Genomic DNA, 17,265 nt, shown 5'->3' on the forward strand with positions numbered 1-17,265 from the left:
CGGTTTTATACAGACTTTTGGAGAAGCCTGTATTTACAAGAAAGTGAGTGGGAGCTCTGTAGCATTTCTGATATTATATGTGGATGACATATTACTAATCGGAAATGATATAGAATTTCTGGATAGCATAAAGGGATACTTGAATAAGAGTTTTTCAATGAAAGACCTTGGTGAAGCTGCTTACATATTGGGCATTAAGATCTATAGAGATAGATCAAGACGCTTAATTGGACTTTCACAAAGCACATACCTTGACAAAGTTTTGAAGAAGTTCAAAATGGATCAAGCAAATAAAGGATTCTTGCCTGTGTTACAAGGTGTAAAGTTGAGTAAGACTCAATGCCCGACCACTGCAGAAGATAGAGAGAAAATGAAAGATGTTCCCTATGCTTCAGCCATAGGCTCTATCATGTATGCAATGTTGTGTACCAGACCTGATGTGTGCCTTGCTATAAATCTAGCAGGGAGGTACCAAAGTAATCCAGGAGTGGATCACTGGACAGCGGTCATGAACATTCTGAAATACCTAAAAAGGACTAAGGATATGTTTCTCGTATATGGAGGTGACAAAGAGCTCATCGTAAATGGTTACGTTGATACAAGCTTTGACACTGATACAGACGATTCTAAATCAAAAACCGGATACATATTTACATTAAACGGTGGAGCTGTCAGTTGGTGCAGTTCTAAACAAAGCGTTGTGGCGGGATCTACATGTGAAGCGGAGTACATAGCTGCTTCGGAAGCAGCAAACGAAGGAGTCCGGATGAAGGAGTTCATATCCGATCTAGGTGTCATACATAGTGCATCAGGTCCAATGAAAATCTTTTGTGACAATACTGGTGCAATTGCCTTGGCAAAGGAATCCAGATTTCACAAGAGAACCAAGCACATCAAGAGACACTTCAATTCCATCCGGGATCTAGTCCAGGTGGGAGACATAGAGATTTGCAAGATACATACGGATCTGAATGTAGCAGACCCATTGACTAAGCCTCTTCCACGAGCAAAACATGATCAGCACCAAGGCTCCATGGGTGTTAGAATCATTACTGTGTAATCTAGATTATTGACTCTAGTGCAAGTGGGAGACTGAAGGAAATATGCCCTAGAGGCAATAATAAAGTTATTATTTATTTCCTTATATCATGATAAATGTTTATTATTCATGCTAGAATTGTATTAACCGGAAACATAATACTTGTGTGAATACATAAACAAACAAAGTGTCACTAGTATGCCTCTACTTGACTAGCTCGTTAATCGAAGATGGTTATGTTTCCTAACCATAGACATGAGTTGTCATTTGATTAATGAGATCACATCATTAGGAGAATGATGCAATTGACATGACCCATTCCATTAGCTTAGCACCCGATCGTTTAGTATGTTGCTATTGCTTTCTTCATGACTTATACATGTTCCTATGACTATGAGATTATGCAACTCCTGTTTATCGGAGGAACACTTTGTGTGCTACCAAACGTGACAACGTAACTGGGTGATTATAAAGGTGCTCTACAGGTGTCTCCAATGGTACATGTTGGGTTGCCGTATTTCGAGATTAGGATTTGTCACTCCGATTGTCGGAGAGGTATCTCTGGGCCCTCTCGGTAATGCACATCACTTAAGCCTTGCAAGTAATGCAACTAATAAGTTAGTTGCAAGATGATGTATTATAGAACGAGTAAAGAGACTTGCCGGTAACGAGATTGAACTAGGTATCGAGATACCGACGATCGAATCTCGGGCAAGTAACATACCGATGACAAAGGAAACAAACGTATGTTGTTATGCGGTCTGACCGATAAAGATCTTCGTAGAATATGTAGGAGCCAATATGAGCATCCAGGTTCCGCTATTGGTTATTGACCGCAGACGTGTCTCGGTCATGTCTACATTGTTCTCGAACCCGTAGGGTCCGCACGCTTAACGTTACGATGACAGTTTCATTATGAGTTTATATATTTTGATGTACCGAAGGTTGTTCGGAGTCCCGGATGTGATCACGGACTTGACGAGGAGTCTCGAAATGGTCGAGACATAAAGATCGATATATTGGACGACTATATTTGGACACCGGAAAGGTTCCGGGTGAGATTGGGACAATACCGGATCACCGGGAGGTTATCGGAACCCCCCAGGAGGTATATGGGCCTTATTGGGCCCTAGTGGAAAGGAGGGGAAAGGATCAAGAGAGGGGGTGTCCCCCCCCCCCAAGCCCAATCCGAATTGGGAGGGGGGCCGGCCCCCCCTTTCCTTCCTCCCTCCTTCCTCTTCCTTCCCTCTCCTACTTCTAATAGGAAAAAAGGGAGTCCTACTCCCTGTGGGAGTTGGACTCCCCCTTAGGGCGCGCCACCCTCCTTCGCTGGCCCCCTCCTCCACTCCTTTATATACGGGGGCAGGGGGGCACCCCATAGACACAACAATTGATCATTGATCTCTTAGCCGTGTGCGGTGCCCCCCTCCACCATAATCCTCGATAATATTGTAGCGGTGCTTAGGCGAAGCCCTGCGACGGTAGAACATCAAGATCGTCACCACGCCGTCGTGCTGACGAAACTCATCCCCGACACTTTGCTGGATGGGAGTCTGGGGATCGTCATCGAGCTGAACGTGTGCTAGAACTCGGAGGTGCCGTAGTTTCGGTGCTTGATCAGTCGGGCCATGAAGACGTACGACTACATAAACCGCGTTGTGCTAACGCTTTCGCTTCCGGTCTACGAGGGTACGTAGACAACACTCTTCCCTCTCGTTGCTATGCATCACCATGATCTTGCGTGTGCGTAGGAAATTTTTTGGAATTACTACGTTCCCCAACATCTTGCTCATTCTGTTGCAGATCCCAATGATGAACCATGCAACTATGAGGCCGCTATGAGTATTCCTCACTGGCGGGCTGCTATGGAGCAAGAGCACCACGCTCTTATGCATAATGAGACATGGACACTAGTTCCCCCTCCACCTCGCGTCAACATCATTGATTCGAAGTGGGTTTTCAAAGTCAAGAGACATGCGGACGGATCTATTGAGGGCTACAAGGCGCGTCTCATGGCTAGAGGGTTTAAACAGTGTCAGGGTCTAGACTACGAGGATACATTCAGCCCGGTTGTTAAGCCTACTACTATTCAGCTTCTCCTGTCTCTTGCAGTCTCTCGTGGTTGGTCTCTTCGACAGCTTGATGTGCAGAATGCTTTTCTCCATGGGCTGCTTGAAGAGGAGGTTTACATGCGACAGCCACCAGGGTTTGTTGATCACGCTCAGCCTCATCATCTATGTCGTCTGACGAAGGCTCTATATGGACTGAAACAGGCGCCTCGTGCCTGGCATGCTCGCCTTGCTTCGGCTCTTCGTACTCATGGCTTCGTTCCGTCGACAGCTGATAGCTCGTTGTTCTTATTTCAGCGCCCTAGTGTGACTGTGTATTTGCTTGTGTACGTGGATGACATTATTCTGGTCAGCTCCTCTGCAACGGCTGCTGATGCTCTTGTGACTGCACTTGGCAGAGATTTTGTGGTAAAAGATTTGGGACAGCTACACTTCTTCCTGGGCATTGAAGTTGCACATCAGTCTCGTGGCAGCTTAGCTCTCACCCAGAAGAAGTACTCCCTTGACCTCTTGCGCTGTGCTGGTATGCTCAAGTGTAAGCCATCCCCCACGCCCATGTCCTCTACTGATAAGCTCTTGGCTACTGCTGGTACTATTATGTCTCCTACGGATGCTACGGAGTATCGGAGTATTGTTGGTGGCTTGCAGTATCTGACTATCACACGTCCAGATCTTTCCTTTGCGGTTAACAGGGTGTGTCAGTATCTTCATGCCCCTACTGATGTGCACTGGTCTGCTGTGAAGCGCATTCTTCGTTATGTGCGCCTCACTGTCTCCTATGGTCTTCATCTGCGACCTAGTTCCTCTGCTGTTCTATCTGCATTCTCAGATGCCGATTGGGCTAGGTGTCCGGATGACAGGCGATCCACAAGGGGATATGCTATATTTTTGGGTCCTAATTTGATCGCCTGGAGTGCACGCAAGCAAGCCATTGTCTCTTGCAGCAGCACAGAAGCCGAGTACAGCCGTTGCCAATGCGACTGTTGAGCTTATGTAGATTGAGTCTTTGCTTCGAGAGCTAGGAATCTCCCAGTCACATCCTCCGGTTCTTTGGTGTGACAACATCGGTGCTACGTTTCTTTTGACAAACCCGGTGTTCCATGCATGAACCAAACACATTGAGATTGACTATCATTTTGTGAGGGAACATGTTGCACAAAAGCTACTACAGATCAAGTTTATCTCCTCGAAGGATCAACTTGCCGACATCTTCACCAAGCCTCTACCTTCTCCCATGTTCGAGGTCTGTAGGCGCAATCTCAACCTCCTAGATGCATCATGAGTGAGTTGAAATTGAGGGAGGGTGTTAGATTTTGTAACGTAGCCCAACTGTGTAAATTGTATATTGTGTAACCTTATAAATATATGTGATAGGCCACCCCTAGAGGGTTGAGCCAGTTCCCACAAATCCTATGTTTAATAGCGACCGGCCTGACGAGCCACGCGCGGCGGCGGAGCGTCATGCGGTAGTGCTCGACGTTGTCCTGCTCTAGCTCCTCGAAGCTGTTGAACAGCTCGCCGTAGCTCCTCCGTCCTGTGACGTAGATGCTCCTGAAGAAGGCCAGGAAGTGCGGCTCCTTCATCATCTGGCTTCGCCTCATCTCCACGCGGTGCAGTAGACCCGACAGCGACACCACATCATCGGGATCGTCGTCGTCGTGTGGGTTGCGACTATGCTCCTGCGACAACGCGGACTGGGAGCAGGACAGGGCGAACATACTCATACCAAGGAACATGGGACGTGGGACGCCGTACGCAGCCGCGACGTCCACGGACCAGTAGTAGAAGCCGTAGGAGACCACGGCATTGACGTCGGCGTGGCAGTCGGCCAGGAACCGCTCGAACGGCTCCCATTGCAGGCAGGTGGGGTGCTGCTACACTGCTCATGCTCATGGTAGCAGCTCCCATGGCAGGCAGGCTGGGGAAACCGGCGCTATTTTTCACATGCAATTGGCTCACAGTCAGCCACCTTTTCCCTCTCTCTCCTCTCTTTCCACCTACCCCACGCATCCACTCGAAGCACGCCAGCCTCTGCACTGCCTCCCTACTCTCCAGCAATCCTGGACGCCCTACACCGACTAGCCGCCCTCCACCAAGCCGCCCTGGCACCCGCCCTCGCCGCGCCTTCTGCCGTCGGCGCTGCCGTTGCCGCTCTCCTCTCACCTCCTCGGCCTCCCCTTTCTCTCACTCCCCTCCCCCGCCGGCCGCCCCATCCGTCGCGGGGACCTCACGAAGCAGCTCCTCAAGGTCCGCCTCGGCCTCCCCTTCCTCTCACTTCCCTCCACCACCGGCCACCCCTTCCGCTAAGGGGACCTCACGAAGCAACTCCCCAAGGCCCGCCTCGGCCTCCCCTTCCTCTCACTCCCCACCCCCGCCGGCCGCCCTCTCCGCCGCGGGGACCTCGCGAAGCAGCTCCTCAAGGTCTGCCTTGGCCTCCCCTTCCTCTCATTCCCCTCCACCGCCGGCCGCCCCCTCCGCCGCGGGGACCTCGCGAAGCGGCTCCTCAAGGCCCGCCTCAGCCTCCCCTTCCTCTCACTCCCCTCCCCCATCGGCCACCCCCTCCGCCGCGGGGACCTCGCGAAGCAGCTCCTCAAGGCCCGCCTCGCGCGTGAGCACCAGCTCTACGAGATGCGCAAGCACGCTGAGCTCCGCGATGCCGTCGCCCACCTCAAGCGGCCCTGGCCCCCGTCTATGCCGCCGCGCTTGCGACCAACCTCCTCTTCGTCGTCGCCGAAGACCAGCTCCTGGAGGGCGCAACGAGTGGAAAAATTTTCCCATCCCCCCCCGGCCAAAATTTTCACGGGCAGCTCCCCAATTGGCTAAAAAAATGCCTCCTCTAGGGGCAAATGAGTGGAGATGCTCTGATGTCCCCCGTGCAACCCAACGCCATGCTAGGTGGCGTAACCAAAAAGAGTCAGTTCGTGCCAACTTAAGAAAAAATCATGCTAAATTGTGATAAAAAGGTCAAAACAGTTGTCGTGCTAAATATCAGCCGCCAGTCGCCACTCATCAGGTACTAGAAGAACGCTCGTGCATTGCAACGGGGCCACATTAACTTTAAGAGTTCAATATTACAACATTGGCGACCTTTTTTACCATCAAATCCTCACACACACACTCTCTCTCTCTCTCCCTCCCTCCCTCTTCCTCACTCTCTCTCCCCCTCTCCCTCTCTCTCTAACACACACATATCCATTTTATTGGGTACAGGACCATAATCCATCTATTTCACACACACACATGCTAGTGCATAACAATATGGATTATGTGTATTATATTTGCCACCACAACTGAGGGAATTAATTTCATGTAAATCGGCCAGCCACATCTCCAAGAATACGTGGACGAGGTGGCCCGGGTCAACGTCGGCGCCTTCCGGCGCGGGCCACGGGCCCGCTTCCAAGTGCACGTGCAATGCACATCTTCACAAATATTATAACCAAATGTGAGAAATCACATGCATAGAAAAGACATTCTGATAGCAATCCAAATACCATAAATCAACTTTTTTTATTAGAAGATGTATTAGAAGGTTTGCATGCTGATGTATTAGAAGAAGAAATAGACATTACATAGAGTCGGGTGGCCATGCCGCGGTTACAAAGACGACGCGACTACACCTGGCGGGCAACCATAATGTCACGGAAAGGAAAACAACCCACATACAGTTGAAATGAAATTATCTCCAGATATCAGCCAACCCTTTGGGCTTTGGCCCCGGAGAGCATCTGCAATCCGACTTCGTCCTCAATACGCCGGCAAAGCTCCTGGGCCAATCAACTTATGATTCAAATGTCCAAGAAATGCTATAATTTATCATTCTATGCATAGTGTAAAGAGTGAAGACACAAGCAATTATCCCAGTAATTCGTAAATTAGATTATGCAATTCTCATGGATGTTGTCTCCAATTTCGTTCTCGGTGTATACGTGAGAAGTGCACCAAAAAACATGTTATGAGAATCAACATTCGTGCCATGTAATCGGCATTGTACATAGTAAACAAAGTTGCTGGAAGTTGTCAATAAGTACCATTCCCAACATCTTGCACAAAATTATACATGGCCAAGACTAAATAAATACATAAATCTGCAATTAAACAAATTAAACACAATTAAGGTAAATCTGCTTGAATTGTGCATCATTCGGGTAAAGAAAGTAGAATACAAAATGTGATACATGGAAGCAGTGCCGTGGGCAGGATTTCGCCATGCCCAGGGACAGGCACTCGTTGGAACAGTATCTACTGTATCTATTGTGCGATAAATTTATGTGTTATTTTTCTTCGTGGAACGGAAAGTAGAAGGGTCCTCAAAACTCAGGCAGGCCGAGCATTGTAATGTGGTAGTCAACCATTAGAATTTACATAAAATTCATCATTGTCATACTCATAATCTAGTGCAAGCAGAGTAACAATGATATGATTAGGGGCAAAACAATTCCCCGAAAACAATAAACCAATAATGAATAAATAGATACATGTTGTTCTTAAAACCAACCATTCTTGTTGCCTGGCTCTAGGATTAGAGAGAGAGACCCTGAGGAGATGGTCAGAGGAGGAAGGTGCACATCTACAAGGACTTGTTAGGGAACACGATTAAATTATCTGATTTCATTGAGTTAAACAAGGATAGCCAGATCTGCAAAAATGTAGAGAACATGTAGGCTTGTTATGCACTTATTATGGCTAGTATCAACTTCAAATATTTTTTCTGGATGACCATCGCTTTAGTTAACAGACCATTAAAACGTCCTCTGGATTTCCTAGGCACTGTAGCGGATAATCCCTTAAGAAGATGAAGATTTGCTTCCAAGTGAAGAAGCAAGGCTTGAATCTATTATAATTCACATTTGGTTACATATTGTATGCGCACACAGCTTCATGCAATAATTCTATCATAATTATCAAACGGATAAAAAGGAAAACAATACAACCTTATTTATTTATACTACCATACTACTTTCGTTCCTTTGCAGCAGGTATGATACTATGCAACAGCGTAATTTCTGGAGAAACAAGTGACCAACTTTGTCCGAAACGATATCCCTCGAGTTCTCTTAAGATCCATAAGAGAAGTAGTCGCAGAACTGAAATGAACAACCCACAAAGCTTTGACATCCAAATGCAAAAGGGGTGACAGGGAACTCATAAAGAAACAGAAGTTAAATATAAAAGATATCAATCTCACATCAGGATATGACTCGAGAGCATTATCGCCAGTTAAAAGTGAACCATGCTTGAAACCTTTATTTTCAAAAACATTGCACCTACATGCAGCAAAAATCCATAAGTCAATGATCAATAAAATAGTGTCCATGAGCGGGACAAACTAACAAATTTATGTGTATTGATTAACCAGACATCCAAATCATGTAATAACCCGCATTGGTCCTTCTTCGGACATTTCTTCTTTCCTGAGCATAGACAGAAACAATAGAGATATAATAGAGAGAAGGATGTCAGCTACTCAAACAAAAATGACAGACAATACACAAAATGGTGGACAATAACCAACCAACACCACTTCCCTTTCCCAGCACTAACTCCTACCATCGTTGCAAACTTCGTCCTACGCCATCCCTGCAGTCACTACCAGAGCATAGCCCATCTGCCGCCACATCGTTCAGCGTATCGCCCCCAATCACATATTCCACCTAAACTTACAGCTTTACCAATCAAAATTTCTCAATGAAGATCGTTAAATTTTATCAGTGTTCAGGGGCACCTTTGTGTATCGCCGGCAATCACATATTCCACCTAGAAGCAACCATATGCTGGGAGGTCCAGAAAATTTTGCTCCAAAGAAATTTGTGCCAAATATAAAAAGTCCGGTACACGTAGCTCCCGCTTGCGCAGTGTCCGGAGAAGGGTCCGACCACTTAAATTTATGCCAAGTATGAAAAAAAATCAAAATTGAAACGGTATGATATTTTTAGAGTATTTTCCGCTAAAAATAGTTAGGTACCATACTGCACATAATGGGAAGAATATAATCTCTAGTCATCTTTCTAAATAAAAGAAAATTAAGGTGGAGTGTATCAAACATAGAGAACAAAGCAGTTATCATATAAATATCATAGATGTTGATTTTAATTGGAACGAAAAAAAGGCGGATCCAAATTTAATAGCATGGCAATGAAAATGGGAAGATGGACAATCTAATCTAATGCAAGAACTGATACGGAAGAAAATTTAAATGCAAGAAAATTTTACTTGTTCACTTTTTACTCAATTGAATACCTAACCTGGACAATACTCTTATTTCTATGCGCCAGAAAAAACGGAATAGCAAAGCTAAGTATGCCTACGTACGCTCAGATTATATATAAGAATCTTGGGTGAACAATTGCAACAAAGCACTAAGCAGCGATAAATTTTAAAAGAAAAAATCCATTAACTATGCAGGCAGTAGGCTTGTTACAACATAGACAGATAGGAAAATGTCACCTCCAGTAATGTAGCGCAAAGGAGTGGAACGAAGCATGAATGAGCGGTTGTCTGTTCTTCTCCATGTACATGGATCAGCAGTAGAGGCCAAGTATATAAGTACTTGACTGAACTCCACTCTTCGTGTACGGAGAGCCATGTCACCTTCTCGCCGCTGCAGCATGGGAGGACTGCTGGTTCACGTGACCCTCCAGCTGGGGGATCCATGGTGGCTGACCGTCGAGCTCGAGACAGAGAAGTTGAGGGCAGCAGTGGCGAGATCCATGTCGGCCAACCGGGCGAAGAGGAGGTTGTCGGGGAGGGACGCGTCGGCAAGATCCGGTCACCATGCGACCTGAAGAGCAACAGTGATCTCCACAAGCTGTAGGCCGACGGCGTGCTCCATCCCCTGCGATGGGGTGACCATGGCGGTGGCCACATCTCCTCATGCTCGCCTCGATCTCGGCGACACACCCTGAGTGCAGGAGGCAGCAACGACCTCGACGAAATCATGGCCTCCATCCCGGAACGAATGGAGGACCTCGGCCCCGTTGCTACTCCTCCCGCCGTAGGCCCACGCGGCCGCGGACCGTGGGTAGGAGGGCAGGCGGCGTCGCCTCGGCTGACGGCAGGGAGCAGCGTTGATTTCGGGTAGGTGGCATCGCGAGGACGACCGCGGCCGCGGGGAAGCACCCCGATCATGCTGCCAGGCCAATCCTTCTCCTCCGATCCCCTACCCCCGAAGATTGCGCCGCCGCCCCGGTCGTGTTGTTTCCATATATTATGCCATTTTTTCCTGTACCTAAACAAACGCGGGCGAGCGGATGGCAGAGTTTTGGTCTGCCCTCTAAAATTGCTAAGCGCAGTTTTGGTGGGGATTTTATTGTTAATAAATGGATTCAATCAAGTGGCTCTAAATAAATGGATTCAATCATGTGGCTCTAATTACTTCGGATTGTTATGTGCACACTAAGCGGGGTGTAGTTAGGAAAGAAAATGTTTTCTAATTAATTTGATTGAGTGATTTAAGGTAAGTTTAATTAATTTAGATTTGATCTTTAAAGATTGTTCGTGATTGATTCTACATTACTAAATAACTTGCGCCGGTATGGAAAGTTCTGATCTGTTTAGATTTCTTTCGTTGTGTGAGAGGGTGACGCAAAAATAAACCGATAAAGTGGGGGGGAGGGGACGAAAAAAATCTATGAAAAAAAAACCAACGAAGGTGGGATGAAAAAAAAACCATGATAGATGGGACGAAAATTAACCGACGAAAACTACCAACTGTTCCATTACGAATAAAGATGTACGCGCGACGTTCCATGTGCTTCTGCATGCCATATTGGTTAAAAGACTTTTGCACAGGCTAGCAGTTTCAGTAACTGCCGAGAAAAGGCAGGGCAGCGTCAACTTGGTCTTTGGATCAATGTCAGATTCAATGGACAAAATACGGTGATGCCAAGTCACACGATGTCCCTCTGAACTGGTGGTGTCTGTTGTAGTGTGTGTCGTAGCCTTGTCTTGAGTGCTTGGTTGTTTCGGCTTATTTTTGGGTTGCTGGGTTGTAAATCATTTTTCAATCAAAGGATTCAAAAGCGGATGCAGATTAACTGAGCTCGAGTTCATATAAGTTTGGGTAAACACTGAACACTTAAATTTGAACAAAAATGAATTCTTTTTGTTACAAACTTTGATAAATGTTTTGAATGCTTGCAAAGTTTCATCAAAGAATGACATTCATAAAAGACGTGGGAGAAAAACAAAATCGATGCTTCAAAAGAATTTTGGAGTATCCATTTTCTTTCCATGACTTTCATGAATGTCATTTCATGATAAAAATTGCAAGAATCGCAAATTTTGTCAAAGTTTGTCACCAAAATATTTCAGAATGTTTTGATTTGTTTTCTTTCTGAATTTTACTGTTCACACGAGCTCATATGAGCTCGAGCCGAGAAGGACACTTTCATTCAAACGCAGGCTTTGTGTTTTCTCGAGAAAATAGAAAACACAAATCAATCTACTCTACATCATATCGTTGCTTTGTGTGTGATTAATGTTGGTAGCTTTCTCAGTTATTGATGTCGTGGTTTTAGGTTGGGTGTGAGCCTCCTTTCATCATCAGCTCTGAAATCAATCTTAAGATCGGTGCTAACCGCCACATGAATGCTTGAGATATCGACAGGGTGCTGTGATTTTGCGTTCAGAGACACCTGATGATTACTGCATGTCTGAATGACTGTAATATGTACTATAACTGTACAACATGATTTATTTATTTTATTTTTTTTCTGTGGTGGATGCAGTGAGTCGAAGTACAATTTTCCCGGAATCATTTCCGCCGTCCGAGTGACATCGTTGCCACAACTGATGCATCTTCACCGGCATGGTTCTAATAACAGGGAACAAAGTAGACAGCTTGCCAAAAATCAAGGTCCGAACTCTAACTCTATCGCACATGCGCTCTTTGATTTCGGGCATTCATCTTTTATATCGGGTTTGTCTAGTTATTGCATATCTAAGTGAGTGAATCAAGCATAAAAAGAAAAAGAAAAATGAAAAAAAAAGTCCACGCGAGTCTTTGTGTAAGATCAATGTCATAGAATTTAGATGTGCAATACTTATGACACATCTAGATGTGCTTTAGCCAAACTGATATCTAAATTTCTAGTCTCCACTAACATATTTCTTGCAACATGTAAGCATGCCATCTCAACATGCGACATGCATGAAAAAGTGCCCACCACAACATTGAATGACGTAAACATGCATGAGAATTTTCATTATGTTATGCTATTTATATTTAATAAATAATTTACAACTATACAATAATCAAATCAAACACAGTAAATCATATGTACTTTCAATTTTATTTCTCACATTATTACTCCAAATATTCATGTTTCATGCAATCGAATCCCATTTAAATATATTGCCAAATATTTCTGCAATAACATGTGTGATATCATTTAGAAACTAAAAAATTGCAGCGCTAGCCATTGCAATTCGGACATATATATAGTTAATATTTGATATTTTCCTAAACATTATATGGAACGACGCATATTTGAAGTTACATAACAAGGTAAAATTATGCTTTAATTGTATTAGTTCTTTAGCTATACTAAAAGTAAATTTTATGGCCACATTTTGTGTTTCATCTCAGGGTCCCAAGTTTATAGAGACGGCCTTGCCAGTAAGACCTTGTCCTGGTGTAACAATGCGGTAGAGCAGCGATGACCCTGCCAGCCACGACACCCTCAGTCGGTTTCTATAGGCTACAGCTCTCCAGGTTCGTTGTCCCGCTCACGTACTCCTTGTTGAGCCGCTCGAAGTTGTAGCCAGAAAGCATCACCTCGATGGTGCGGTTGATGGAGCTCGCTCCTACATCATATTCGTTCAAACACTACGGGCGTGTTTGGTTGCTCACATAGAGTCCTGATACGTCTTCAACATATCTATAATTTTTGAATTTTTCCATATTATTATATTATCTGTTTTGGATGTTAATGGGCTTTATTTTACACTTTCATATTATTTTTGGGACTAACTTACTAACCCAAGGCCCAGTGCAAATTGCTGTTTTTTTGCCTATTTCAGTGTTTCGCAGAAAAGAAATATCAAACGGAATCCAAACGGAATGAAACCTTCGGAAGAGTTATTTCTGAAACAAACATGATCTAGAGGACTTGGAGTGGACGTCAAGAAACAAACAAGGAGTCCACGAGGCAGGGGGCGCGCCTACCCCCCTGGGCGCGCCCTCCCCCTCGTGGGCCCCTCGTGTCTCAACTGACATACTTCTTCCTCCTATATATACTCATATACCCTGAAAATAACCAGGAGCACCACAAAACCCCATTTCCACCGCCACAACCTTCTGTACCCAAGAGATCCCATCTTGGGGCCTTTTCCGGAGCTCTGCCGGAGGGGGCATCGATCACGAAGGGCCTCTACATCAACTCCATGACCTCTCCGGTGATGTGTGAGTAGTTTACTTCAGACCTTCGGGTCCATAGTTATTAGCTAGATGGCTTCTTCTCTCTCTTTAGATCTCAATACAAAGTTCTCCTCGATCTTCTTGGAGATCTATTCCATGTAACTCTTTTTGCGATGTGTTTGTCGAGATCCGATGAATTGTGGGTTTATGATCAAGTTTATTTATGAACAATATTTGATTCATCTCTGAAATCTTTTATGTATGATTGGTTTATCTTTGCAAGTCTCTTCGAATTATCAGTTTGGTTTGGCCTACTAGATTGATCTTTCTTGCAATGGAAGAAGTGCTTAGCTTTGGGTTCAATCTTGCGGTGTCCTTTTCCAGTGACAGTAGGGGCAGCAAGGCACGTATTGTATTGTTGCCATCGAGGATAAAAAGATGGGGTTTATATCATATTGCTTGAGTTTATCTCTCTACATCATGTCATCTTACCTAATGTGTTACTCTGTTCTTATGAACTTAATACTCTAGATGCATGCTGGATAGCGGTCGATGTGTGGAGTAATAGTAGTAGATGCAGGCAGGAGTCGGTCTACTTGTCACGGACGTGATGCCTATATACATGATCATGCCTAGATATCTCATAATTATTCGCTTTTCTATCAATTGCTCGACAGTAATTTGTTCACCCACCGTAATACTTATACTATCTTGAGAGAAGCCACTAGTGAAACCTATGGCCCCCGGGTCTATCTTTTATCATATAAGTTTCCAATCTATTTTATTTTGCAATCTTTACTTTCAATCTTTATCATAAAAATACCAAAAATATTATCTTATCATCTCTATCAGATCTCACTCTCGTAAGTGACCGTGAAGGGATTGACAACCCCTTTATCGCGTTGGTTGCGAGGTTCTTATTTGTTTGTGTAGGTACGAGGGACTTGCGTATGGCCTCCTACTGGATTGATACCTTGGTTCTCAAAAACTAGGGAAAATACTTACGCTACTTTGTTACATCACCCTTTCCTCTTCAAGGGAAAACCAATGCAGTGCTCAAGAGGTAGCAAGCCCAATCAGGCCCGCGCGATTTTTTTGGCCTATTTGGTTACCTGCATTCACTATTTAGCCCACATAGCACGAAACTTAAGCAACTTGGGGCCAGGCCCGCCGGGAACCACCGAATTGGCAGTTTTTTTCATACTCGGGCCCAGGGGATGAACGTGGGTGGCGGCGGCTGCATGCGAGGAGCCACGCTTAAGATGTTGCGTTGCTTCCCGAAGCGCCGGCAATAATTACCCTCACCGCTCTCTCTCTCTCCACTCTCACATCGATGGCGGCGATCAGCGGATCGGAGAACAACAAGGTGACCACCGACCTCCATCACCGGCATCACCAACATACCCTGTAGAACTTCGGCAATGGTGGTAAGACCTATTTTTACCTCCTCGCTTACGATTTTTGTATTCGATCCGCATTCTACGGAAATGGGGAATCAGGGTAAATAGCCATAGGATTGATCAACACGTCTTCATGAGTACTCCCTCCGTCCCATAATATAAGAGCATTTTTTACACTAGTGTAGTGTTAAAATGCTCTTATATTTTGGGACGAAGGGAGCACTAAGTAGCTATGGATTTTAGGGTTCCAATCAAGATTAAATACAAGGGGAATGGGGATTCGTGGTTAATCTTAAACAGTAGAAGTAAATCCTAGCCCTGGCGACCCTAGAGGCGTTTGCAGCTGTGGGGCCCCTTGGCCTTGTAGTTGTCCTCCACCGCGGCCATAGCATTCACCATCTCGTCATCCTCCTCATCGTCTAGATCGATTGGCATACTGCGATGGCCTAACTCCGGTGCCCTGATACGTCTCCAACATATCTATATTTTTTGATTGTTCCATGCTATTATATTATCAACCTTGGATGTTTTATCTGCATTTATATGCTATTTTATATGATTTTTGGGACTAACCTATTAACCTAGAGCCCAGTGCCAGTTTCTGTTTTTCCTTGTTTTTTGAGTTTTACAGAAAAGGAATACCAAACGGAGTCCAATTGACGTTCCAATTTTTGACGATTTTTTATGGACCAAAAGAAGACCCCGGAGTGAAAGAGTTGGGCCAGAAGAGTCCCGGGCCATCCACGAGGGTGGGGGCGCGCCCACCCCCCCCCCAGGCGCGTGGGCCTGCCTCGTGGACGACTCGGGCACCTTCTTGACGTGAGACCGACGCCAAAAATTCCTATAAATATAGAAACCTCCAGAAAATAACCTAGATCGGGAGTTCCGCCGCCACAAGCCTCAGTAGCCACCGAAAACCAATCTAGACCCGTTCCGGCACCCTAACGGAGGGGGGAATCCCTCTCCGGTGGCCATCTTCATCATCCCGGCGCTCTCCATGACGAGAAGGGAGTAGTTCACCCTCGGGGCTGAGGGTATGTACCAGTAGCTATGTGTTTGATCTCTCTCTCTCTCGTGTTCTTGAGTCGGCACGATCTTGATGTATCGCGAGCTTTGCTATTATATTTGGATCTTATGATGTTTCTCCTCCTCTACTCTCTTGTGATGAATTGAGTTTTCCCTTTGAAGTTATCTTATCGGATTGAGTCTTTAAGGATTTGAGAACACTTGATGTATGTCTTGCATGTGCTTATATGTGGTGACAATGGGATATCACGTGATCCACTTGATGTATGTTTTGGTGCTCAACTTGCGAGTTCTGTGACCTCGTGAACTTATGCATAGGAGTTGGCACACATTTTCGTCTTGACTCCCCGGTAGAAACTTTGGTGCACTCTTTGAAGTTCCTTGTGTTGGTTGAATAGATGAATCTGAGATTGTGTGATGCATATCGTATAATCATATCCACGGATACTTGAGGTGACATTGGAGTATCTAGGTGACATTAGGGATTTGGTTGATTTGTGTCCTAAGGTGTTATTCTAGTATGAACTCTATGGTAGATTGAATGGAAATAATAGCTTTGTGTTATTTTACTACAGACTCTTGAATAGATCGATCAGAAAGAATAACTTTGAGGTGGTTTCGTACCCTACAATAATCTCTTCGTTTGTTCTCAGCTATTAGTGACTTTGGAGTGGCTCTTTGTTGCACGTTGAGGGATTGTTATATGATCCAATTATGTTATTATTGTTGAGAGAACTTGCACTAGTGAAAGTATGAACCCTAGGCCTTGTTTCCTAGCATTGCAATACCGTTTACTCACTTTTACCATTAGTTACCTTGCTGTTTTTTATTTTCATATTACAAAAACCTTTATCTACCATCCATATTGCACTTGTATCACCCTCTCTTCACCGAACTAGTGCACCTATACAATTTACCATTGTATTGGGTGTGTTAGGAACACAAGAGACTTTTTTGTTATTTGGTTGCAGGGTTGCTTGAGAGAGACCATCTTCATCCTACGCCTCCCACTGATTGATAAACCTTAGGTTATCCACTTGAGGGAAATTTGCTACTGTCCTACAAACCTCTGCACTTGGAGGCCCAACAACGTCTACAAGAAGAAGGTTGTGTAGTAGACATCAAGCTCTTTTCTGGCGCCGTTGCCGGGGAGGTTAGCGCTTGAAGGTATATCTTTAGATCTTGCAATCGAATCTTTTTGTTTCTTGTTTTATCACTAGTTTAGTCTATAAAAGAAAATTACAAAAAATGGAATTGAGGGTACCTCATATGCTTCATCTTTTTAATATCTTTCATGAAAGTAAGGATTCCGATAATTGTGCCCAATTGCTAGAGGAAGAATGCATTAGAATGTTTGGCACTAAATCTTTG

At 44.9% G+C, this 17,265-nt stretch overlaps 1 protein-coding gene across 1 annotated transcript in view; it reads right to left on the reverse strand.

Moving 5' to 3' along the window:
• LOC125519325 (UDP-glucose flavonoid 3-O-glucosyltransferase 7-like) overlaps nucleotides 1–5,657 on the reverse strand; it is a 45,784-nt gene extending 40,127 nt beyond the window's left edge. Inside the window, exons 1-3 of the mRNA XM_048684168.1 lie at nucleotides 5,478–5,657; nucleotides 5,335–5,376; nucleotides 4,526–4,955 (exon numbers count right to left, since the gene is read on the reverse strand). Of these exons, the coding sequence (XP_048540125.1) occupies nucleotides 4,526–4,955; nucleotides 5,335–5,376; nucleotides 5,478–5,657 (652 nt within the window). The remainder of the gene's footprint in view (nucleotides 1–4,525; nucleotides 4,956–5,334; nucleotides 5,377–5,477) is intronic.
• Nucleotides 5,658–17,265: the final 11,608 nt, after the last annotated feature.

Source organism: Triticum urartu, chromosome 7 (genome assembly GCF_003073215.2).
Source record: "Triticum urartu cultivar G1812 chromosome 7, Tu2.1, whole genome shotgun sequence".
In the NCBI taxonomy this organism is placed as follows: Eukaryota; Viridiplantae; Streptophyta; class Magnoliopsida; order Poales; family Poaceae; genus Triticum; species Triticum urartu.